The 26,915-nt window shown below is 40.4% G+C and overlaps 1 protein-coding gene across 1 annotated transcript in view; it reads left to right on the forward strand.

The window, feature by feature from the left end:
- ephb3.L (EPH receptor B3 L homeolog) overlaps positions 1-26,915 on the forward strand; it is a 34,488-nt gene that overhangs the window by 5,983 nt on the left and 1,590 nt on the right. The window contains 14 exon segments of the mRNA NM_001095726.1: positions 14,100-14,164; positions 14,388-15,060; positions 15,234-15,389; positions 20,394-20,723; positions 21,317-21,441; positions 22,259-22,421; positions 23,094-23,199; positions 23,403-23,458; positions 24,242-24,364; positions 24,566-24,813; positions 25,152-25,367; positions 25,552-25,701; positions 25,805-25,998; positions 26,729-26,884. Of these exon segments, the coding sequence (NP_001089195.1) occupies positions 14,100-14,164; positions 14,388-15,060; positions 15,234-15,389; positions 20,394-20,723; positions 21,317-21,441; positions 22,259-22,421; positions 23,094-23,199; positions 23,403-23,458; positions 24,242-24,364; positions 24,566-24,813; positions 25,152-25,367; positions 25,552-25,701; positions 25,805-25,998; positions 26,729-26,884 (2,761 nt within the window).

The following is a 26,915-nucleotide window of genomic DNA, read 5'->3' on the forward strand; positions in this document are numbered from 1 at the left end:
TAGTGTATAAATTATTTGTTCTTTTCTTGCATTGATTCCATTGCATTATTGATTACATACATATTGGAAATAAAACTCCTATTGTATTGTAGGCTTCAATTATTCCCTCGCATCTTGTCTCATTTGCCAAATAAAACATCCCACAAAAAGGGAACTAATATAACTTGATCGCAACATAAATTAGAAAAACAATGTTACAGAAAATATGTGGCACCTAATAGTGATAAAAGTAGAAAGAGTTGGGGATACATTTCACTGAAAGTATGAGAACACCAGTTTGTCATGTCTTCTCTTTGGGTCTTACCATCATTTTCTGAGCATGACATTTTAAAAAGAAATGCATTTAAATCTAGGGCCAGCTGGGTTGAGACTGATTACTTTAAATGGATTGCTGACTTGTGTTTTAGGACATGCTGACCACATGAGTTATGCCTTCAGTGTTCTCAGACTTGTAAGGGTCATATTATAAAGCCAAGAAAATACAATAGAGCACTAGAATACAATATTGCCTGGATTTTTTTATTTCCCTTTTCATGTTTCAGTTAGAAAGATCCTTGCTGCAGTACATGGCTGTGGCTAATACAGAATAAGTGTATTTCACATTCCAACTTTGTAATGATTTCATACAGTATAAAGGATAAAAGGCCACGCAGAGCATTGCTGCTATCAGCCTGTGTTTGCACATTCTTGTGGTGGCGTGTTATGCGTGTTGTTTATTAGGGGGTTGCATACTCTCGTGATTTTGGGATTGGAGTTGGCTGATTGTTGTTGTTCTGGTTTGATAATGATTTTGTGCGGTGGTGTTGGGAGGGATGGAGATGGTTTTATGCTTGTTATCTTGGTCTCCTACTTTGCTTTCTCTGAGCATATTTTCGTGTGCTTGATTTGGAGCTTGCCCTCACATTCCCTATTAGTGTTCCTACTTATTTAGGCTTTTATGAAGTGTATAGTGAGATGGCTAGGCTGATTCGGCCTCCCCCTAATATGAGGATTATACACAGTGTAGATTTTGGTGCAATGCTGTCTGGCCCTATAGTGATATATGATCTGAGCAGTCTGTGTACAGAGAAATTGCATTCAGTGAATTGCATAGCAGTCCGCTGTACAGCATACGTGGAGCACTCGTGCTACCTGGCAAGTCAATAGATGAAGTCTTTCTCAAACACTGTGATCATGACATTTTATCCAGTTTTACTACAGACTTTTGGACCATGTTGAATGAGACAGATGTCTGTAGAGTGCATCAGGCCTGTTAAAGAGTGAAATACAGATAATACCAGTGGTCTGCTTCAGATGCAGACAAGACCAGTTTCATTTCAGCTTACTGTCTGGAGCAGTTCTGTTCAACTTTTTCACAGAGTGTGATGGTTATGTTCCCTGGCTGCATGATAATAAAATGAAATCTTATTGATAATTCAGTGTAGCGCTCGGCCAGGCCGAGGGCCAAATAAATCCATTTGGAGGAGATCTGGCTCCTGTGCCTCCAGCTGGACTAACGGTTATGAAGGGTCCCAAAGGTCATAGTAAAGCCAAATACAATCCATTGCCAATTGCATTAGTTCTCTTCCATCTCTCATACTTATAAATGGCTTATTCTGTCTGATGACTATCATTGGATCCACTAGTCTGTTCATGAGGAATGACTTTCTACCACAATGGACATTTTGTTTAAAATATAGCCCCCCCCCCTTATGACCATTTGCTCAACACAGTATAGAGAAAGTTCTAGGCAGCCTCATACAATTTCCACCATGAACAAAATGCCCTCTAGGTGCTACATTGGCTTAGGGCAATGGCAGTCACTGTTTCCAAGGGACAAGTGTTTTGTTACCACAGTGATTGTCAGGTAATTGTCATTTAGAAACCATGTCCCCCTTATCCAGATGTAAATAATGATGCCGGGAACTGCCCTGTGTGCCTTTCCCCTTTTCCTTGGTGGAGCGAAAGTCAAAGCTCCCTTGTCCTATGATATCTTCATGAACACTGTCATGGCGGCATCTGCTGTAACAATATGCAAAATGCTGTCTTTGCTTGTGACTTATCACAGTGAATGAAAATATACAAACATATGAAATAAAATAAGAGGGCTGGCGGGTTGTATTTGGGTGCGTTCGTGCTCTCCCTGCCCAGTTAGTTCCATGTTGCTATCTGGCATCAGTGTTGCATCTGAACCATACCACTTTGTTCACAGAATGGGGATAGTAGAACACCAGGTGGTTTATTTATAAAATACTGTGCAAATCTCAACAGTGATGAATTCTTTAAATCCATTTTAGCCTATAACTGAGGCAAGTGTTTTGGAATAAATGTCAGCCTGCTTTCTTGTAAAAAATTTACCAGTTTGATGCTGTGAATATTTTAGGCAAAGAAGTTAAAGGCCACTGCCGCAGTGTGCTATTTGTCCTGTTAATGATATACTTGCCTTTTAGAGTTTATTAGGTGTTATTTCTTGTGAAGATGTTGTTTTTCAGTAAATAGCATGGGACACATGTGACTGGCACTTCTTCACCATCATGGTAAAATACTTGTGTAAAAACTTAAAATGGATTTTTGTCCTGCATGACGGTTACAATTGAAATAAAGCAAAGATCTAAAAAGGTGACCTGATTCGAGCCTGTACTTGCTTAGAGCGGTTCTGCTAATAAACTTACACGGAAGTTATTGAATGTTTCCAAATTTGACCATAGTGTTGTAAGCCACACTGCGTTGTGGACATGGCTGTTGTCTTTTAGCACTGGTATCATGCTGGGCAGCTGTTTACTCAGAGGGCAACCTGTCAAATGTTGTCCCAATGGTGATATTTCAGGGGCTCAACAACGTCTACAACCTTAGGTTATTATTGTTATTTATTTGTATAGGGCAATAGCTCCTGTATCTCTGTTAAAACATGGGAACATTTCAACCCAACATTAGGGTTCTTACACACAGTCGGTTTTTACTGCACTCCCCTGCATTGCGATTTCTTCCGTGCAGCCGCAGGGGAGCGCAGGAGTAGACACACTCAATTATTGTCAAGGGGGCTGTACTCTCACGGACGCATGTATGCGCCGAATGAAGGTGAAATGCAAAATGCTACATCCCACCTGAGTTTGGTGCTGTGTGAGTACAACCCCCTTGACAATAATTGAGTGTGTCTACTCCTGCGCTCCCCTGCGGCTGCACGGAAGAAAACGCAACGCAGGGGAGCGCAGGAAAAACCGCCCATGTGTAAGAGCCCTTAGTTGTTGAAACACATTAAGACAATTTCAGCACATTATAATTAATTACAAGGAGTTGAGAGATCAAAGCTGTGATTCACTGCAAGGCATATACTTGCAGAACTCTGCAGAGTCGTATTGGGTGATTAAGGTCCCCTCGCCTTGTGTGACAAGGGAAGCCACTGCCTGCATGTGGAGTGGAAATGTGCATCTATTCTTAACCTTTAAGGTCCTCATAGGTGCAAGGATTTTTGTTTGGTGAACGACCGGTTTTAGTGCAATCCAACCAATCCGTCAAATTATCGTGAGGTTAGTGGGAACAAACGATCGTGGATCTAGCGTTTTTTTTTTGTCCGACATCTGTCATAAAATTGATCGGCCAGGTTAAAAATTTTTCATCGGTTACAGTGAAATCCATCTATGTTTGCAGGGCCAAGCAGGCAGCTACCCTCAGTTTTCCTGGTTTCAACTAGACAACATCGCTTGAAATGGTCTTTTTAGTTGATGGACAAATCGTACATTTAAACAATCGTTTCAAGATAAGCTTGGTCTAACGATAACGAAAAGATCTTTTAAAAATCTATCTATGGCCAGCTTTAAAGGTAGAAGCACACAATGCTATTTGGGGGAGATAAGTCAACTAACCTCTCCAAAATAGCATCATGTGCCTCTACCCTTACTGTTGAGCATGTGTTAACGGCAGCTATCATGGCTATACAAGCATTCTGCAATTTTACAGGCAGTTAGAAAATGTTCTGCTTGCTCGAGAGTTTATTCCCTGCTAATCGGGGGCTTGTGTTTACTTCTTCCTGATGAGAAGAGAACAGTCTAGTGATGTTTGTTGGCAAAGGTTTCCCATAGTATCCTGCTGACCCCCAGTCACTCGCTCTCTGTGGAAGCCACAGTCATTCTATTGTGTGCAATGTTGTTAAAAGAGGAAAAAACCTTAATCATCTAAATTAGCAGAGAGAGAAGGGAATGGAAACAAGCAATTCTGTGCCAGCTGAAAGCTGATAATTGTATGCAGATTGGAAATGATAGGGAAATTACACCGTTAATACAGGTTGTTGTAAATGGTAAATAGAATGATTAATAAAACCAATGAGAAAAAAAAAGCTGTAACCTGATCATTTTCCTTCAGATTCCCACAGGTAGAAAGGGCAGGCTTTATCACTAGGATGTTATCTCCCTAGTGTAATAAATCAGTGAGCTCCTTTGTGGTGCTGCGTGTAAGGTGTTGCCTTATCAAATACGGAGTTTCTCTATCTTTGTCTTGTGAACTAGGTGTTTGCTAATGATTACCCTATATCCTGCTAATAAATAGTGCTCAATTGCCCCATATAACTAACTGTCCGTCTCCACTACATTGCTTGCATAGTATATATTGCATTTGACTTTAAAGGATGTGTGGTATTTACACTTTACATCACACAATAGCAGTGTGTAATAATGTTTTTATGTAGTTTTTTCCAGTTTTGTGTCATTACATACATTCCTTGGTGATACCTGGAAAGCCTACGGGGAAGTCCAACCTGCTTCTTTTTCATTATGACCAGTTTTTTGAGCCAGGGGCAAGGATAGCGGAGAGGCTGCAGGCGAGACATTCCTGTGTTAGGGCTATTTAAGGTTTGCTATGGTGGGACACTCATCGAGAATAAGGGTTCTGTTTGTTTTCTGCCAGTGACTCATCTTTTCTGGAGTTTCTGCCTTGTTAATAGTTACAGATGTGTCGGGTCACTGGTAACACCTCTTCCTCACCTCCTTGCTTTGTTCAATGTTCAGAAAGCAATGGGGTAGGTTGAGAGGGCTCATTAACCTCACACCTAGGTGTTGTATGTCTGTAGTTTCTCTACAAGATTTGCAAGATCTAGGTTAACTTGAAAAAGGGCGAGCGTAAGCCTGAAACGTTGCCCGGTTGTCTGAACTAATAAATTACATTTTTTCACCTTTTACAGCAAAGAGGTGCTGCAGTGGTATTTTTTTCTTGTATGTCTGTGTAGCTTAACTTGTCTGGAGTAAATTGTTAAAGGGATACTGTCATGGGAACATTTTTTTTGTCAAAATGCATCCGTGAGAATTCTGAACTGAAATCCGTTTCTCAAAAGGGTATGACTACGTGAAAGTTTTCGGCTCGATCCATCTCACTGCGACAAAAAACAAGGTAAGTGAATGCATTGACGCATGGTGACGCAGCGTTGATCCGACGCGACAGGACTGTCGGATGCAGACACTGCACGCTGCGTCTGCATCTGACAGTCGTGTCGCGTCGGATCAACGCTGCGACAGTGCATTCACTTACCTTATTTTTGTTGCATGCGGTTTGTCACATTGTGTAGGATCGCCCCGAAAACGTCCATGTAGCCCTAACTAAAGAGAAAACAGATATTTTTATATTTAATTTTGAATCTGACATGGGGCTAGACATATTGTCAGTTTCCCACCTGCCCCCAGTCGTGATTGTGCTCTAATAAACTTTAGTCACACTTTAGTGCTGTACTGCAAGTTGGAGTGATATCACCCCCTCCCTTCTCCCCCCCCCCCCAGCAGCCTTACTACAGAACAATGGGGAGGTAACCAGATAGCAGCTCCCTAACCCAAGATAACAGCTGCTTGGTAGATCTGAGTACAGCACTCATAGTAAAATCCAGGTCTCACTGGGACACATTGTTACATTGAGTAGGAGAAACAACAGCCTGACAGGAAGCAGTTCCATCCTAAAGTGGTGGCTTTTTCTGAAAGCACATGCCCAGGCAAAATGACCTGAAATGGCTGCCTACACACTAATTTTACAACTAAAAAAAATACACTTGCTGGAATTAAATTTTATATGGTAGAGTGAATTATTTGCAGTGTAAAGAGTGTAATTTATAAAAACTACATAATGACAGAATCCCTTTAACATTTTAGATTCCATTGCAATCTTTAGGATTTTTTAGATCGATTAAGATTCATATAGAGAATAATTCAGGCCATTCTGGTTCTATATGTGCTCACTCGACATCATGCTGCCCTATGGCAGTCTATCCTGTGGTGCAGCTTTTCCAAGGGTTAAACATGGCATTTAATTACTAATTTATGCATCATTTCCCATGAGAAGGGGAATCACTAACTGCCACTGGGAGCAGTGGGGTTCCTTGGTGGTTACTACCTAGCACTGAAACAGCAGCTTCTATGCTTGACATATTTCTAACAAAGTCTGCTTGTCTTACACCAATGGGAGGTTCCATTCAATTTCCGAACTCCCTGTTCCAGGTTTTCTGTTTTTCTGTTCTGAGTCCATATCATTTCTGTTGCCTTTGAAGGAGCTGCTTGTGAAGTCCTTGCTGTAACCCACATGAGGAAAACGCCATGGGATTAAAGAAATACCTGTATAATGGTGTGTGTCTGTCTCTGTGTAAAAGATATGATCAAAGTTCACCAGTCGGGATGGGAAAACAAGGAAAGCACTTGGTGTTAAGTGATGGGAGAATGGGCACCTTTTATGTAGCTACGTTGGCATGTTTGCAGTTAATATGGACTCCAATACAGTAATATTTAGCTGTTGTATCTGTTTTTCATCAGCTTTGAAGCTGCCTTTAACCCCCTAGTAGTTGGTGCCTGGTCTATCCACTCTGTGTGTGGCCAGACATCAGCCTGCAACAGAAATATATTTAACGCTGAACTGGCAGAGCTGTCACTGTTTCTCATTTTTATTTGGCTGTTTAAAAACCACAAAATCATATAAGGCACCTGGTATTAAAGGGGCACTTTGACTGTAGAAAACTAGAACATTGGAAGCTCTAAATGGCTTTTCGTCCTAAATGGTACTCTCAAATCTGAAAGATGGTTATTTAAAAGTGTTGCTTGGGAAGCTCAAGCAAGCATTGCACCATTATTACATGCTGAGACTATTATTCATCAGAACCATAATACTTTACCATTATTTACCAGAGCAACCAATATGGGCGCTGAGTGCTATTTAAGAGAATGCACATGAATCCTGTACTCTATGAACAAATAAAGAAAAATGAAGTAAACCGCAAGTGAACATTTTTCTGTGTGTTATATACATTATCCAACTTAATGCGTGTTACAGTGTAGCCGTCTGTATAAACTAGAACTCTGGTATATGTGAAGGTAGAACAGCAGCTAGGACTGCTATATTAGACAGTGAATGTGGATAGAAGAGCAATATATAGGTTTTCCCATGCAGTGTACTTTGTAAGCTTTTTAGGTCAGACATCCTGCACCTAGTTCTTTTATGTCTGCCTGCAGTACAGTCCCTTCATGTATTTGCCACGTGTACCTAATTGGCTCAGTATAATTAAAGGGAAACATACCCTACCTATAAGGGTTGTCTTTCAGTAAATTATCTTGAAAGCAGGTTTAGAGAAGCAATTTTCTTTTGTCCTTAGCATGCCTTTTCAGGGATCTGTGATCCATTCTGGCAAAGCCAGCAGGAAGTGATAATTCTAAGCTAAATCTTTTCTTTCCATTAAAACCATGTGGGTATTGGAAGCAAGGGGTTCCTTTATTCAGAACAACTCATTTAAAAGATTCTACTCTGACTATATTTTTGTCTGTTGGGGATGCTTTTAATAGAATTAAACTTAAATAAAGGAATACTGTCATGGGAAAAAAACTTTTTTTTTTTTTCAAAACACATCTGTTAGTGCTGCTCCAGCAGCACTGAAATTTGTTTCTCAAAAGAGCGAACAGATTTTTTTATATTTAATTTTGAAATCTGGCATGGGGCTCAACATATTGTCAGTTTCCCTGCTGCCCCCAGTCATGTGACTTGTGCTCTGATAAACTCTTTACTCTGTACTGCAAGTTAGAGTGATTTCACCCCCTCCCTTTCCCCCAGCAGCATAACAACAGAACAATTGGAAGGTAACCAGATAGCAGCTCCCTAACACAAGATAACAGCTGCGTGTTAGATCTAAGAACATCACTCAATAGTAAAATCCAGGTCCCACTGCGACACATTCAGTTACATTGAGTATGAGAAACCGCAGTTCCACCCTAAAGTGCTGGCTCTTCCTGAAAGCACATGACCAGGCAAAATGACCTGAGATGTCTGTCTACACACCAATATTACAACTAAAAAAAAATACACTTGCTGGTTCAGGAATTAAATTTTATATCATAGAGTGAATTATTTGCAGTGTAGTTTAGAAATAAAAATGACATCATAAAAATCATGACAGACTCCCTTTAAGATTTAGGGATGTTCTATTGTACTGACAGGTTAAGGATTTGGGAAAATAAAAACTATGGATGAATAAAAACAAAGTGTGAGTGGCTCCCAATTACAAAGTTACTGCTGAGTGAGTTCAAGCAAGTATTGTAGCATTTTTCTTTATAATTTTGCCATTGTTGAGGGTTTAGGAAAAGGTCAGCTTTATTTGGATCTGTGGGTAATCTTACATTTTACCCCAGCATATTTGCATTTCTTAATCATTATGCAGGTACAAAGAAACGCAGGGCAAACACAATTGTAACCAGATCTATTTTAGCATTATTGGTTGAATCATTTATATCCCTTAATGTTGATTTATTTCAAAGCCATTCACCTGTTTGTATCTTTCGTGCCTATATTAATATGCTAGTTTTATAGAGGTTGCCTTCTTCAGAAAGCCACCCAAGTATGCAATGGGCTCATACCCTCTGGTATTTTTATGGACTGATAAAGCGAACGCACAATGGTTGGGTGGTGGGTGCAGCTCAAACACAACCTGCAGCTGTTCTACTCTAGCTTCTCTTGACCTTGAAAGTGCAGCATGCTCAAGACCAGCGTTTTTGCTGCAACAGTTACCCACCCAAAAGTGTATTGGCCTTGTGCTTAGCTGCAGTGGGGGCAAATACAAATGCATCCACTCTAAATCCACTAATGTAGTGGTATATTTAGGAAAAGATAAATAGAGACAGTATCTCTCCAGCTATTGCAGAAGACGTCTCCTACCAAGGATGATGGGCATTGTAGTTTAGCCACTAGATCAGTAGTATAAAAACACATGTGTTTAAAATTGTGGATCTAGTGCTGCTAAAAAATTAGTTAAGCTGGGAAAGCTTATTTTAGTCATATGTCTTAAACATTAAATTTCTTTTTTATTTTCTTTGCCTGCTCAAAAATTCAAAGTCTGTGGACTCTTTTCTCTCTGCTCTACTAACCTTTACTGTCTACAGGGCTCTGTGGGGAATAGCCCTTAAATCTGTGCCAATTTAATTAGCAGAGGGAGAGCGATAAGTAAACAAAGGCAAATTGCTTGAGAATACAAGAGTCTGGAACATATAATTTTGAGCACACTGGCAGTTGTTAAACTGAAAACGGCCTAACACCGTGGGGCTTTATAAAGGGAAATAGGGCTTTGAAAATGCACGGTCAATAAGAGTATATGAAATGAAAATTGTGCTTTAGTCTGTATATATACAATTAAGGGCAGGCTAAGATGGTCAGAAATCTGTACTAGTCACACTTCAGCATGTAATTCTGACTTTAAGTGGAAAACTGTACCCCTTGTGTCATTCAAAGTACAGAAATATATTGCTGCAGTCTATTTATTGGCAGACTCTTTAAAATAATATTCATAGTTCTGCAGTCATTTCTGTAGATCCATTGCACTGGCGTTATAAGAATTTTATTGGGGGGGGCAAAATGAAGACATGTTGCCAAACTGTAAGCAAAAAAGGCATGATTAGAGGTGGAGTCCGTAGAGAGCATTTTGCAGTTTTAATAGCAATTCTTAATTAATTTATATAGCGCCAATACATCGCTGAACATCCGGCCTGTCCCCTTTAAAATCTGTCCCCCCTGCAGCAGTAGAGATATGATCGCTATGTCATTGGTTAATTAGCAACAAGTTAACTTGCCTATGTGTTCAGGATGGGTTGAGCGAGTAAAGGTGGCCATAGACGCAAAGATCCGCTCATTTGGCGACATCGCCAAACGAGCCAATCTTTCCCCGATATGCTAACGGGCATGGCTATATCGGGGATAATCTGAACATTCAGGCCGAATGATCAGATTACACTGAGAGCGCAATGGGCTCCGGCAGGACGGTCGGGACAAAATCAAACCTGTCTGATCGACCAAACGACCGATCTCTGCCGGATGAAAAATGTCGGGACTTTCCACACACGGTCCGAAAATCGTATGAATCCTCGATTCGTACAATAGGATCTTTGCGTCTATGGCCACCTTAAGTAAAAAGGAGGTTTATATACTAAGATTCTCTAGTGTATTCCCTAATATGCCTTTTTATGGAGCAAAGTAAAAACTGTTTCTATTGCACATAACCAGATTCCCATTTGCATCCTTCCATCTTGTAATCAGTGTTAAAACAGAGTTTTCAAAAACCAGAACCTTCAGTTGTGGGAACAAAAACATCCAACACTGAAATATAATTTATCAGGATAGTCCCATGTAATCACAGTGTTTATTTCTTGTTCTAGCTTCTCAGATCTCCTGTAGGTAAGGCAGAACTGGGAGGGGGGGGGGGGTATTGTACTTGAGCTTTACTGGCTGAGCCACTATGTAGTTTTCACATTGCAGAAGACGGTTTTCAGGATGGAATGGCTCAGCTAGCAAACCATTTTCTCCCTCATCCTCTGTGTAATGAGCTCTGCATACTCCATATGTCACAGTGTTCATGTGGATCTTGAAGGCATGAAATTAACGATGTGCTTTTATCTGTGTTGAACTCCAAGTGGAACAAGTTTTTTTTTTTCCTTGTCTCTCTCTTTTGATTAGTGATTCCCTACATATATAAAGTGTTTATATTGTGTGTTAGTATGTACAAGTATGCATGCTCCTCCCCCTCCCTCGTGGGGCCCTTTTGTGTGCTGCCCTGCAGGGAGGGGGAGCCCCCTGGGACTGTTTGATGGAGGGGGGGGGTCACTGTTAGGATTAGCTTTCCCTGTTTTACACAGCAATCTGCCCAACTTAAGTTCTTTCTTTTTTTTAATGAGAAAAATGTGTCCAAGTTGAAACAAAGCCAGAGAGTCAGAACTTTCAGTGAAACATTATGTTGTACAGAGGAAAAGTTCTACTCCTGGCCGTGTAAGCGCTAAAATGACGTATTAGTGTGGCTGAATGATGTGTAATTTTGCCCATGTAACTCCAGCCTTATATTTAACACCTTACACAATTACAGCACAGGAAAGAAGCCCTGCACTGCTCAACTGGAGACCAAACGGCTCTTCGGCAACGGGCCTTCGGAATCCTGAGTCCTTGCCACTTGGGGCACATGCCTATAATATTGTAACAGAGACTGAAAAAGGCATGCCCACTAAGTACAACCCTTCACTAACATAATACCTCATTGAATTTCATTGATCCAGAAGGTGGCAACCCCCCTCCTTGCTAAAGCAGTCTTAGATTTGCCTCAGAAGGGCAAAAAAAAAAATCCTTCCTGACTCCAAAAAAAGTAAAAAAACTCTGTGGGATTAATCCCTGGATCAACAGAACATACGATTAATGGCACTATGGCAACCATTGTTGGGAAAGACTCACAAGAGACCCATTAATATGATTAAATTAAAGCATCCAAAGAATAGGAAAAGCTAGCAGCTTATTAGGTGGGGTAGGGAGAAGCTAGGAATACCATCATATGAATGAGTGATAACGTTCCACTTTGTTTCATCCTTACTTGAGTGTATATGTTATTTTGTATGGATAATGGGGATGTCTGCTGGTATCATGATCACAACATGACTCTCTTGACTTGTATTTTCTTAGGAATTCCTACTTTTTCAACATCAAATTTACTTTCTAAAGCAGTGTTAATACACAGGGTGATAAAAGCCACTGACTTGGTTTTATTGGGTATAGTTGGTAGCTTATTGGCCTGGGTATGGGGCTGTCCAGCTGTTATCTGGACAAAAATTGGCCAGCTATAAAGAGCAAGTTCAGAGCTAAGGACTATTAAAAAATCTTTAGGTGCATTGCAAGCTTTACATCCAAAAATAATGCATTATGGAGTATGTCAGTTTGAACAGATACTGGATGAATAGTTTGGGTAGTTCCATTGCACAACTGCTTTGTTGTTAAGCCACTATTTTCTCTATGTATTGTGAGAAGTCATGGCAGCCATAACAGTATATAATACCTCTCCCTGTCTCTCCCTGTCGGGTGTGATTTCCCACATTTAACATTATAAGAATGTTGTTGAGCAACTTCAGTGGGAGAAATGGTCTTAAAAGAAAATAATTTCAGGGGAAGTAGAACCTGTTTATTAACAACAGTTTTCTAACATTTATTGTACCTTTATTAGACCATGACGTATAAGGCAATAGTTTCTCATGCTCTGAATTTAGCTTTTTATACTTTTCTGAAGTGTTCTTCATAGACTTCAGAAGCATTTATTCTTGTTCATTGAAGATGCTGTATTTTCAGTTTGTGCTGATCACATGCCACACTTGCTGGTACCCTGTTTATGTCATGTACATTTTTTTTCTGTTTATGAAGCTTCTTATGAATTTGAATACTACTTATTTCTGTTCAGAAAGGGGCAAGTTATGCCTTAGCTGCAGTTTGCCTTTAAGGATTATAATGTACAGTGCATTGTCACCAGTCAGCTGCTGATGGCTTGACCTCCAGTCTCTGTGGGTGATCTCTTAGGCACCATTCTATATATTTGTTTCTAGAGTGCAAAGGTTGCAGGCCTGCCTCTGAATTGGACATTTATCTGAGAGTAGGCAGATGTTGCTGAGCTCACATTGGAATAGGATTTAGGAGTGGTACTTGCATAATCCTAAATTCATCCCCCCCTTACATACCAATAGAGGTAAATGCAGAAGCAACTTCTTCACAGAATTAAGGGAGGGTGATTCTTGAAAGGCCAGTTTTTACTGTTGCCATACAGCAGTTCATTGTGTTTGTTAATGCTTTAAGCAGTGAGTCCTAACACTTTTTCAGTACGCTGACCCCCATTTCAACCTCCAGACATTTTATGGTCTCCCATATGTTACAAGAGTTTGTGCAGCCACATGCCGCCATGTTACTACACACTAAAGTAAACAAGCAAAAATAAATCAACTTGTTAAGTGCATTGCAAGAGCCTCTTGAATATATATGATCCCAGCCTAATGCATGAGGCAGTGATGATGACATTGATGATCAAGACTGTAGCATTTTCCGATTTACTGATCAAACACTTTTCACTCTCAAAGACTTTGTTGAGTAAGGCAAATAATATTCCCACAAGTATAGTAATATCTGCACATTTTAGTTATAATCAAGCATGTTAACCAAACAGGCTATTGTGTATCATTTTGAACAGAATGGCCACATGCAGTTTGTTGAGACAAATGGATGACCACACACAGATTGTGAGAGAGGTCACAGCAAAATGGCTGACAACACAAATGCTTTTGGTGGCTTTGACTAACCAGATTTTGGAGTTTGAGGGATCAAATATGATGAGTTAAGGATAATGAATGGCAACCTAATTTTCGTTGGAATTTGCTTGTGAAAGGCTACAATTCGCTTCCTAGCAGTTCAGAGTTTACTTCTAACAAACTGTCCAACCATTGTATATTGATTGACACCTGAAAGACTTATTTTGAATATAAAGTGTGCCTTTTTATACCCATGGAAGATCTTTGGCCTGTCTCTTCTTAATAGCTGTGCATCTACTTTGTCATCCCAACTGCTGAATAGCAGGGTCTGTGCAGTTTGGCCACGCACTTATTAGTAAGGCCAGATGACATGTTTGCATTGTTCTGTATTTGGGAAACAAAAAAAGGCCATAAAAGAGTGCTGTCTGGGAGCAGAATCTTGAAGGCAGGGTGTTTTGAAAAATGCTTCTGAAAATGGTTTGTCTTAATATACTGGATAAATATTATGCTAGAACTAAAATATATTGGGCTTTTTGTGCAACTACCCAGTATAATGGACTGTATATTTTTCTTTTTTTTCAGAGACTCTGATGGACACAAAATGGACAACCTCAGAACTAGCATGGGTTGCATACCCAGATTCAGGGGTGAGTTTGGGAATTTTATGTGAAAGTGTGCTTGCATTCTCTTGCAATTTAATCTTAATTCTATTCAATCTATTCTATCTTGTTTCTTTATCTTTTTGCATCATTTGCTTTGCTGGTGCCCTACTGGCCACTTAGACTTGACCTGCCTTCTGGATTGTTGTAATCTCTTCTTACTTTGCCACTCTACATCAATTCTCTTTTATATGTCTCTTATTTACTATAGTGGGAGGAAGTAAGCGGATACGATGAAGCCTCAAACCCAATCCGGACATATCAGGTTTGTAATGTACGGGATAGTAATCAGAATAATTGGCTACGTACGCAGTTTATTCCCCGGCAAGATGTTCAGCGTGTATATGTGGAGTTGAAGTTTACTGTCCGAGATTGTAACAGCCTGCCTAACCTCCGAGGATCTTGCAAAGAGACCTTTAATTTCTTCTACTATGAGTCAGACTCTGACTCCGCTTCTGCTGACAGCCCATTCTGGATGGAGAACCCATACATTAAGGTGGATACCATAGCTCCAGATGAGAGCTTTTCACGACGGGATTCTGGGCGTGTTAACACAAAGATACGTAGCTTTGGACCCATATCTCGCGCAGGCTTCTACTTGGCTTTTCAGGACTTGGGTGCCTGTGTTTCCTTAATTTCAGTACGTGTCTTCTTCAAAAAGTGTCCTCGAACCACTGCTGGATTTGCAAGTTTTCCAGAGACAATTACAGGGGCTGAACCAACATCACTGGTTATTGCACCAGGGACATGTGTGCCCAATGCCTTAGAAGTTTCTGTTCCTCTCAAGTTGTACTGCAATGGAGATGGAGACTGGATGGTTCCCGTGGGTGCTTGTACATGTGCAGCTGGATTTGAACCTGCTGGGAAGGACACCCAATGTCAAGGTATGCAACATGGGGCAGACTAAGTTGATATGAGTAACGTGGGCTGGGAAGCTATAGATCGGGCCCATGCACCCTTTCTATGCATGTGAAAGGTGCTACTACTAGGTGCTACTGTTCAGTTTTGCATCTTTAAATAGTATTTTTTACTTTTAAATGTTTGTATTTTTTCACAGCTTGCAAACGGGGAACATACAAGTCAAAGCAGGGAGAGGGGAGCTGCATGCCTTGCCCCGCTAATAGCAGAGCCATTTCTTCAGCAGCCACTATTTGTTCCTGTCAGAATGGATACTACCGCGCAGATGGAGAGAGTGCTGAGACTGCGTGTACCTGTAAGGAGGAGGGGTGGGGAGGCAATGGGGAGAAAGTGATGGGACCATAGGGAATGGGGAGAGTGTAATGGGGCCAAAGGCTGGAAAGGGAAGTTTTTCTTAGAGAAGGGGAAAATTTGGGCTGGGGCCCAGGAGAGGGAAAACAAAGAATCTGACGGCAGATAAGAACCATTTGGTCCATTTAGCTTACCCATTTTCCCAACCACTTAAAAACCTCAGAGTAATCCTATCCCTGGCCTTGTTTCATACCACTTATGTATGCAAATCCCTATGCAGGCTTCCAGTTTCTTCCTGAATTAGATTTAAAATCTCAATATATATGAAATGTGTGTATAATACACACACACTCTTGTCTCTCACATATGCTATATGCTGCCCTTTTACATATGCCAGCCTGTGATGCCACATTTCCTCTACACAATGCTATGTTGTTTACTTGCCTGTAAATCTTCTCCCATATTCTCACACAATCTTTATTTTATGGATCAAGACAAATTTAGCCTATGGGCAGAATTTAATTGCACATGCCACATGAATGGGGTTAAAATGTTCTATTTTTTTCTTTATAAATTAGTGCTGAAATAAAACACTTTGTGCTTTAATAATAGTTATTATCACCCTTTTGTTTATATGATGCAAACATTTTGCATTATGCTTTACAGAGTTCATTTTTTACATTGGGCCCTGCCTTAGTGGTTCCCCAATATACACATAAGGTTAGTTTTAGCAGGAGCCAGTTAGCCTACCAGTGTTTTTGGAGTGCAGGAGGAAACCAAAGCATCTGGGGAGAACTTATAACTCAAACCAGTTAGCCTACCAGTGTTTTTGGAGTGCAGGAGGAAACCAAAGCATCTGGGGAGAAATTATAACTCAAATAAAATTGTGTCCTTGTCAGAATCAAGCTCAGGACTCCAGTTCTGCAAGTCACAATTGATAAATATTACATCACTGTGGCATGGAGTGGCTTAATACTGCTAGTCATAAGGCATGTTTTTTCAAGTTTAAGAAATTGCATTTTAGTAATCCTTTATGGCTGAAATTCCAGGTATGTTTATCATAGAGAGCATGAGTCAAGAATCAGTCAATGGCTCTCTGTCTACCGGGCACAGGGATCATATTGTTTACTATCCTACAGCATAGCGCTAAAGATGCTGCTGCTGACGACACCCCAGAGAATTCTGATTGACTGAACACTGAAATCCTGGTTATTCCATAAGCCTATTTAAAATGGCTGTATATTTCTTGCAACCAACAAGTTCAGCTGGGATAGTGAGTGCCAGAGCTAACTTTTGCTTGTGTTTATTATTAATAGAGGTCCGCGTCAATGAAACACAGGCCAATGCTGTTAAAATGGGCATTAAAATGTAAATATGTGAGGATAGATCATGTTTGATTTATTCTGAAAGTGAGCATATTTAATGCAACATATGTGCCTAATTCATTCTTTTTGAAAATCAGCAGCCCTGGCATGCTTTCTGTCTGCATTAGATGAACAAGTTACAGATCGCCTGTGTATGATGGAAAGTCCTCAAAGACCCATTTTTTAGCTCATTTTTTGATAATGCATAGGCTTGTGGCAATAAAAAACGCATAGGCTTGTAGCAATAAAAAAGCAATTCTACACAAAACACCAATTCTAATCAAAATCCCAGCAGTTTGTTTTGGGAGAGTTTCACTGGGATTCTGTTTTAGGGTAACTGATATAATTAACCTTTATTTGAGATACATATCTGAATGGGATCTATACCACTGTGTAATATTACATGCAAGTGCTGGCTATTTATTTGTTGATAGTATCTGTTTAATCCTGCTCTCAGAGAGGTTGTGACTTTCCAAGGGTCACAAGATGCTGACATGGCAGTTCAACCTGGCTTTTCTGCCTCACAGGATCTGTTTTTAATCTATGCTTTTAAATTTGACTAGGGCCAAGCCCTCAGCAGATCTGACAACTTTGAGAAACAAACTTGAGTACTTACAGGATGAGATTCTTCTAGCAGACTTGTGGCAGGGTCTCTGCTGGAGTGAGCAGTGAGTCACCCAGGGGTGCGGGACAGATTGTCTAAACTGTGTAAATAGCGTTGTATGTCATAAATGTACATCCAAACCCCATGTTTATGTATTAAAAAGGATAACGCACCCGATTACATTTATTGTTACAAAAAAGAGATATAGCTTGCATGTACTATGCAAGCCAGTTATATACTGTAGTTAGTATTTATCATGGGCTATTTTCAGGATATTGAAACTGTTTTTTTTTTCTTATAGTGGGGATATTGACACCTTAGGTGGTTGGGCAGATTAAACTGATATAACCAACAATTGGGTCACTACAGGAATCTGCCCTGTTGGCTGCTGACCCCATATACACATGTGGAAGCTGGTGATCTATTGCCCTGTTTTGGATGATCAACCCTGCTTGGTCAAAACTGTACAATTAGGTTTGGATGGGCAGTTAGGGGCTGGCTAAGGTAGAGATTATACATGGTGACTATTTGGGCCACTACTAGACCTGCTTATGATAGTTCACAATTGTGTGATTGCACTCGGAACTAATTCAATACTGGGGATATAGAGTATTTGGGAAACTTGTTTTCTTTTGTGAATTGATTTGATCTTTGTGCAGTTCAGTAGCCATTATACAGCAGCATTCCTATTGCTTAGGCTGTTCTGGCATTGTTCTTATAGAGGTTTGGTCCATAATTGTATTTCTTTTACTACACAGCCTTTTTAATTCTTGATTTACTTTTAATATCATTATCCCTTTCTCTTCTATCTGCCAAGTGAGCAGTATTTGGTAAAGGCAGAGTTTTCAATGGTTGGCACATGCTCAAATGAGCATACTATTAGCTCCTTGTGTTTAATATTTAGATATTTAAAGGGTATTAGAGTATTAGTAGAGTATAAGCATGTGAACTTAGCCTGCGGAATCCATTAGGAAACTGTTAGTAAATCCGTCTGTCACCAGATGCATGAATGTTACTGGTTCACACTCTTTGATCACTGTCTTTATACAGTTCAGTCCTTTGGCTCGGCTCATTGCTGTCTGTCTTCCATGACAGAATTGCAAATGAGTGAGCTGGCAACAGACATGTCTGTGCAGATTTGTACAGGCTTCCATTCGATCAGTACCATTCATATTCATACCGCCAGCACTGTGCATGTAATATAGCATATACTTAACATATAAATAAGGATCCAATAATTGTGGGTGTGGGTATGATACAGCTTATTAATAAGGAATACAATTAAAGTTAAAAGGGTGGTTGTGATAGCTCCATGAAATGGGAATTTTGTCACGGAAAATGATTGGCACTACCCTTTTCCCACATTGTAGATCACAGTTTTTTTTCCCTATTTCAGAGTATACTTAGTATTTGAGTTTTTACAATCATGCCTCCTTGTACAGTATGAGCCTCATTGAAACGGCCTAAAGCTCACAGAGGATACTAGGTGTTGCAGCTAGAGGGTCTGGGGTTGGACATTGTATAAACTGGTGAGCCTAAAAAGTGGCGATATATATCAGTGGTTATCCACTTACACTTTTCTGTTGCCACAAACAAACTGCATTGATTCTAAAGTAAAACAAAATTGTAAATCTGTTAATGGCAGTGTAGTAATTATCCGGGCATAATAGCATGTAATACAGTACAACACAATAGTACCTTTCAGCCATTTTAACACAAGCCAGTCCTGAATAAAGCAATATAGAACTGTGAGAGACAGCTAAGTGTAGTAATCTGAGCCTTTAATTCCAACAGCACAATAAATACAATTACAATTGCATGAGATTGTACTTTTAAACATAAGGTGTAGACTGAAGGCTCAGAGGGCAATGTAGTAACGTATGTGTAGGGGCAGTCATACACTTTCTGACACCTTGCATCTGTGAATTCTGCTGAACTGCTGCCCCCTGTGGCTTGTTGCAGAAACAGCTATATACATACGTTACTTTAGCAGTTTTTAACCCCCCCAATATTGTCATGCTTCCCTGGATAATGTTAACAGAGATTTGTGTCCAAATTGTGGCTGTTGAGGATGCATAGAGTTGCAATGGACCCTAAGCATGTACAGACGTGTGCATCCATAATACCCCCCATTAGGAATATCCACCCATGGCTAGGGTTTCCTAGGAAAAAAATATTGTCCATCCTGTGTTTTTGTGCTTCAAGCTCAGCTTTTACTTTCAGCTTCTTCTATACACCTATGTACTAAATACATTGAACTGATGTTCTCTGGCACCACATGAGCTGCCCAGATGCAGGCTTATTGTTGCTCAGGCTAAGAAAATGGTAAAAGTTCTCTGGGGCAACTGCAAACTGTAATTGATGAAATCATATACTGTATCTGCTTGGAGTTGGACCCAGATACAAGCCATAGCATTGTAATAAGTGGAGTTTTCCATGCAAACTGATAGGTAATAGGCTGGATTATTTGATGGCAATCTCTACTCCGACTTATTGCTTACAGGCCCGATTTTGTATGGGGGAGGCAGAGATAATTAATTTTGATTTAGTTTTCCGGTTAGCTGACACCAGTTTATATAATTTATATATCCTATTTCCCCAGAGTTCTAATGTTATAGGCCTTAGAACAGATGGGCCAGTATCTCCTCTAAGGATTGGAGGGTCAAAGGGCACTGCAGATCTGTGATATGGGCTCTGTTTTCCCATACCTATTTATTGCTAGAAGTTTCCCTCTGAAATATGGCACGGTATCCATTGACTCACAGGCCTAGCTTGCAGTTTAAAGAAAAAATGTTTTACCAGGAAACTGACCACTTTCAGGAATAAAAAGGAAAGCTCTTGGCATCGGCTTAAAAGCGGCATTTAAACAGTTTTTCCCCATGGACATTTTTCTGAGAGCCCAAATAGACAAAAGTTCAGTGAAACAGAGACGTCTGTAATGAGCGTGTGTGTGACTGTAGTGAGGGGAAATAATGGGACAGGATATTGAAAAATATGTAACATAGAATCTCTCCATCACTTTCTGTCTTTTTATTTGCAGCTGTGCCCTCAGCTCCACGTCAAGTTATCTCCAATGTGAATGAGACCTCTGTGGTCCTTGAATGGGCGGAGCCTGGTCATTTAGGCGGTCGGGATGATGTTCTATACAATGTGATCTGTAAGAAGTGCTTGGAGCGACTTTGTTCTCGCTGTGATGATAATGTTCAGTTCTGGCCACGGCAGCTCGGTGTTACCCAGAGGCTAGTGTCCGTCAGTCATCTCCAGGCCCACACCAAGTATAGCTTTGAAATCCAGGCGGTCAATGGAGTGTCTGGCAAAAGTCCACACATCCCCAACTACTTCACTGTAAATATTACAACTAACCAGGCAGGTAAGTAAGAGCAGCACTGAAATGTGTGCGAGGATGTAGTAAATGTGTGGGGGCTGTAATCATTATTTCATAACAAACCCAATCCTTTATTATCTGAACCAAGTAGGGATGCACCAAATCCAGGATTCGGTTTGGGATTTGGCCGAATCCTTCTGCCCGGCCGAAGAGAATTCTAATTTGCATATGCAAATTAGGGGCATTGAGGGAAATCGCGTGGGTTTTTTTTGTCACAAAAGAAGGAAGTAAAAAATGTTTTTCACTTCGAATATGCAAATTTGGTTCAGTATTCGGCCAAATCCTTTGCGAAGGATTCGGGGGTTCATGTCTTTCATGCCAATTGTATTCAGAGTTGCATTTACAAATTAGGATTCAGATTCAGTTCTTCATTCACCCCTATGTTTTGTCACTTGTAAACTTTCACCCAAAGCCAGCGATTTCAGTTATTTACAGTGGAGAGACATTTACTGTCGTGCAAATCTCCCAGTCGGCCACTGCCTTAGCACACATTTATAACCGCCAACTTAACCTGCAATGCTGTACAACAGAATGTAAAATAGTGTTTTTTTTAATTTCTCTGCTCTTTCCTTTTCTAGCCCCTTCATCTGTGCCAATGGTGCAGTCTCACGGAAGTTTAGCAAACTCTCTTACTCTGTCCTGGGCACCTCCAGAGAGTCCCAATGGCATCATTTTGGACTATGAAATAAAGTACTATGCCAAAGTGAGTTCCTTCAGTCCATTTTTTTTTTTTTGCTTGTGCTATATCTGATTTTTTTCATATTGCATTCTTTATCACTCAGGCAAAATATTTCTGTACTCTCTTCATTAGTTTTCCCCCCCATATCATTCCTACCTACTCTTCATCTAGGTGCTTTCCACCAATAAGATGAACAACAGCTGTGATCTCTCCCTGCTTTAATGCCTTTCCTTTTCTTACTATCGGCTCTTTTGGTGTAATACTGCTATTCTTCCTTTATCTGCTTTTGACCCTGACCCCCTTCTCCAACTATTCCCCATTCACCTTACACCTATCCTGTTTATCTTCAAGCATTCTTCAGTGCTCATTGCATGCCTGCATGCTTGTCTTTGCAATGACTAACCCTACTCAAGTTTGCCTCCTCCATTTGATTTTATTCTCTCCCCCACTCATTATCCTTCTCTTTCAGCACCTCCCTATGTTGCCCTTCTGCCCTCCACCCCTTCAGCCTGTGATGTTATCACCACCTCCTGCTTTTTATTTCACATCTCCCATTCCCTCTCATGTTGTCTTTTTCTTTTCTCTGACAGTCTCTCATTTTCACTTGACAGCTCCACTTGCTGCTGAGTGTTTCTAGCCCTCTCATTATTATCTTTGTAGTTCTCCTTACTGTAACATATACTGTCATTATTGTTTCCCCTACTCAGACATTTACATGCTTTATAGCAATCTTCTTTCTTTCCCATGTTTCAGTTTTTCTCTTGACTCTTCATTTGTATTATTTTTTTATATAATTTGTTAACTCTCTTAACTCTTTTAACTTTTCTTCTGTCCCCTTTAGGGCCATATTGGTGCAGGTAACACAGTGACCAGCCAGCGCACAACTGTGCGAATGGAAGGAATGACCCCAGATACAGTATATGTTGTTCAGGTTCGAGCCCGTACTGTGGCTGGATATGGAGCCTATAGTGAACCTAGAGAATTCCAGACCATTGCTGAAGATGGTGAGTGAATATCTCCTAATAAACCCAGACCATACTAATCTCTCCTGTTCTCCTAATCTCTCTACTGACCCCTGTGACTGGTGGTTGTTTGGGACTGTTGGGATAATGTAGCAAACATAACAATAGAGTTAATTGCTCATCATATATGTTACATTGCACCTAAAAATGTATCGTCATCATAATTTATGTATATAGGGCCAGCAAGTTATGCAGTGATTTACAGTTAACATTATATGTTAAATGTTCGTTATAACGGGTAATACTAGACTATGCGCACTCATATTATACAGGAAAAATCATACATTACTAGAGGAGGTTTTTTTTTAAATATATAGATACAAATAAATTTCCAATAGGGTTGTTTAGTGCTTTCCATCCATCCATCTTGTGGTACCAGTTTGTCACTTAGCAGGTCGTTGTGTCCAATGGCTCTCTAACTCTCTGTGCTCTTTGTGTCCATTGATCCTCACTACAATTCCGTATTTTTTATTTTACCGAACTCCCCGTGACAACAGCTTGTTGTATCCTCTTCACTTCTCCCTATGTGTGCCATAGCCTGTTTTTCTACCACATAGACATATTTTCCTTACCTGTATCCTCTGCTCCATCCTTGTACCCATTATACTCACCCATCCCTCCTTTCCCTTTTCTCCTTCCGAATTTACCTAACAGGGGACCGGAGCAGTCTGCAGGAACAAGTCCCAATGGTTGTTGGCTCTGTAACAGCTGGACTCATTTTTATCATTGCAGTGGTCATTATAGTAATAGTTTGCTTCAGGTGAGTAACGCTTGGACTAAAAATATGATGTTTGTGCTATGGTCAGGTGGATTGATGTATTGTTTTGCCTACAGGGGATGTTTTCTGCAGACTTTTTGTTTGGTAAAATACATCACAGTGTGGATTGTTGGGTATTACCTTATTTTATGGGGATTACTTGGGTTATTTATGGCTTTATCTATATAGACTTTAATTATTTTCAGCCGCAAGCAAAGGAATGATTCTGAATCTGAGTACACTGAAAAACTGCAACAGTACAGTAAGTGTCCATCTCCCATCAATTTTTTACATCTTTATTGTCTTAATAAAAACATTCACGTCCTATTTCTCCTAGTCAGCTTGGGGGACACAGGGACAGTGGATATAGCTGGTACCACTATCCCCACTGTCCCTGTGTCCCCCAAGTGACGGTGAATACACAAAATCTCCTTTTCAATAACAGTTTGCTAAGTTGTCCTAGGACAGTGTTCTTTATATGTTAAAATGTTTTATTCTACTGAGAGACCCTGACAGGAGCAGCTCCAGGAATGTGTGAGGCTGTTACTAAATTCCAGCCCCCAGAATCTGACTGTAGTTCAGCAACAGCTTGAAGATTGCTTTTTAGATATCAGCATTTAGTGAAATCTAATGCTGCTTTTCACAGCACTGCTCCATATGTGCACTCTAGCTCTTCTTTAATACATGGTCTTATAAACAAAGCAACTAAAAGTGGTTGCATAACAAGCTAATATGTTCTATCACTAGTTTCCAGCCAAACCAAATGGTCATCTTGGCATATGTGGCTCCTTAAAATTATTAGTCAGGCCAATCCTCCTCTTGTTTGATCATCCACAAGAAAGCTGGACCAGGCCATGAACAGTTTTGCTAGTTGCTTGACCAGAAATGTTTGATATTGTACTGCAGTCTAGCTTGTTAATTGGTTGTATTTCCGATGCCTCGGCCAATTAATTCTCAAATAGGACTGGTGCTCACTTTTCAAACAGCCTTTGTGTCATCTGTGCTGAGTTGGTTATTAAACATGACTCACCTTTCTTTCTCACAGTGGTGCCTGGCATGAAGCTTTACATTGATCCATTTACGTATGAGGATCCTAATGAAGCTGTGCGAGACTTTGCAAAAGAAATTGACATTTCCTGTGTGAAAATAGAAGAAGTGATTGGTGCAGGTTAGTGATATGATATGGCTCACTAAACTCAGTTAATGTTTGAAATCATCCACTGAAACACACTATTGTATTGCACTGGAGTTGGGAGTGCTTGAAAAAAACTGTTACAGCAATACTGAAGAAGAGAATTTGTCTTAGGTCATCTGATAAATTCATATGGCGAAGAACATTTGTAACTTTATGATTTTCATTGCTTCACAGGTGAATTTGGGGAGGTGTGCCGGGGAAAACTAAAGCAAGCAGGGCGCAGGGAACAGTTTGTAGCTATAAAGACACTGAAGGCAGGTTACACAGAACAACAAAGAAGAGACTTTCTGGGTGAGGCCAGCATCATGGGACAGTTTGATCATCCAAACATCATCCGGCTGGAGGGAGTTGTGACAAGGAGCCGGCCTGTCATGATCTTGACTGAATTCATGGAGAATGGAGCCCTTGACTCTTTTCTAAGGGTATGTCGGAGAGATGAATTACTAGACAGAGATATATGTTAGGGGAATGTTAGAGGATTGTAAAGATGAGCAGGTTGCACCGAGGGCAAGCTGATTGACGGCATTGGGCGAGGCAGAGAAATGTGTGAGAAATGAATGGCTAAACATAGAAGTGTGGTGGCATATTGATTGCATTGAGAAATGAGAAGAGGGCCAGACTAGTTAACATGAGGTTTGTTGTGTTCTGGGGCAGCTGTATGAATTGATGGATTGCAGGTAAGGGGCTGAGTTTAGTAAGAAATTGGTTTAGAATAGAACTGTAGAAATGGAAATGTATTTACACAGTGCTTTTCCTACAGATGAATGACGGACAGTTCACAGTTATTCAGCTGGTTGGGATACTCCGTGGCATTGCATCTGGAATGAAATATTTATCTGAGATGAACTATGTACATCGCGATCTTGCTGCAAGGAACATCCTAGTGAACAGTAACCTTGTCTGCAAAGTGTCGGACTTTGGTCTTTCTAGATTTCTAGAGAACAGCCGCTCTGATCCAACTTACACAAGTTCATTGGTGAGTTTCTATTTTGTGGGGGGGTTTTTTCTCTTCCTTCGCATACACCCTTTGCCAGTGTCCAGGACTTAATACAATAGTAATTTCTATTTAACATCTTTCTTAGGGAGGAGATATTATCGGTACAATTGTGTTGCACAGTTTTATCAAAAATATACAATACAACTTCTTCTTTTCTTATTAGGGAGGGAAGATTCCAATTCGTTGGACTGCTCCAGAGGCTATCTCGTACAGAAAGTTCACTTCTGCAAGCGATGTCTGGAGTTACGGCGTTGTAATGTGGGAGGTTATGTCTTATGGAGAGCGGCCATATTGGGACATGTCAAATCAGGATGTAAGTGGGAACGTGTGTTGATGAATTTAACTAAAACCTAAACATTAGTTGTGTGTGAAGCACAGAAAAAAACTTGTATATTAATGAAACCCTTCACTGGCAGGTAATTAATGCAATTGAGCAAGACTATCGGCTGCCACCTCCTATGGATTGTCCCGCTGCTTTGCACCAACTCATGCTAGACTGCTGGCTCCGCGACCGCAACTTAAGGCCTAAATTTTCTCAGATCGTTAGCTCACTGGACAAGCTAATACGTAATGCAGCTAGTTTAAAGGTGACCAGTCCTGCACATGCAGGGTAAGTAAAGTTGTATTCTTTGTATCTATCAATGAAATTCTTATACTTACACTATTTACTAACTTTGTTTATATTAACAAATTGTTGAGCTGGCCACTCAATTACTAAAATATGGGTTATTCATGGGTTATTCAAATTGTCAGTCTGTAGGTTATAGAAGGTGTGACTTTGTGTGAATGCTCATCTGCAATCACCTATACATATTAGCTATATGCTGTACTCCTAGATCTCTGTAAACAGAGTGTGTTTATACACATATAAAACTTCTCCAAAATGAAGGGGTCTTAAAGGCCCTTAAATCTTTGATATAATGTGTTTGGTTTTTATAACGGTTAGCCTTATACGGCAATGCATTTCATACTTCTGCAAAATTCAACTCTGCAGCCATAAGAATATTGTAGTCTGGGATGTCTAAACAGCCTTTTCTTTCTCTTGGGGGCCGATCCTGGGACCCCTCCACGTGCGCTCACCTTTTGGCGCAGGAGGGGGTACATGAGGGCGGCGGAGAGGGCCAGGATGATGGCGCAGAGAGCATACATCTCTGCGCTAGAAGAGCTGAATTTCCGCTTTGAAAACCGGAAATTCAGCTCTTAAAGTACCAGGAGCGGCATTTTTGCTGCCGTCTGAGGAGAGTTTCTCAAATCGCCTCATTGGTGCAGCGCCCCCTACTCTCCCCCTTGCTTCATCTTCCTAGTAATAACACTAAACTATCGTCTGTTTGCTGTTTCAGGGTATCTCAGCAGCTTCTAGATCGCACTGTTCCAGATTACACTACTTTTCCCACTGTGAGCGATTGGTTGGAAGCCATTAAGATGGGACAATATCAAGAGAATTTTCTGAGCGCTGGATTCACTTCCTTCCACTTGGTAGCACAAATGACAGCTGAGTAAGTAACCATAACTCTAACTTAGGAAACA

Source organism: Xenopus laevis, chromosome 5L (assembly GCF_017654675.1).
Source record: "Xenopus laevis strain J_2021 chromosome 5L, Xenopus_laevis_v10.1, whole genome shotgun sequence".
Classification (NCBI taxonomy): domain Eukaryota; kingdom Metazoa; phylum Chordata; class Amphibia; order Anura; family Pipidae; genus Xenopus; species Xenopus laevis.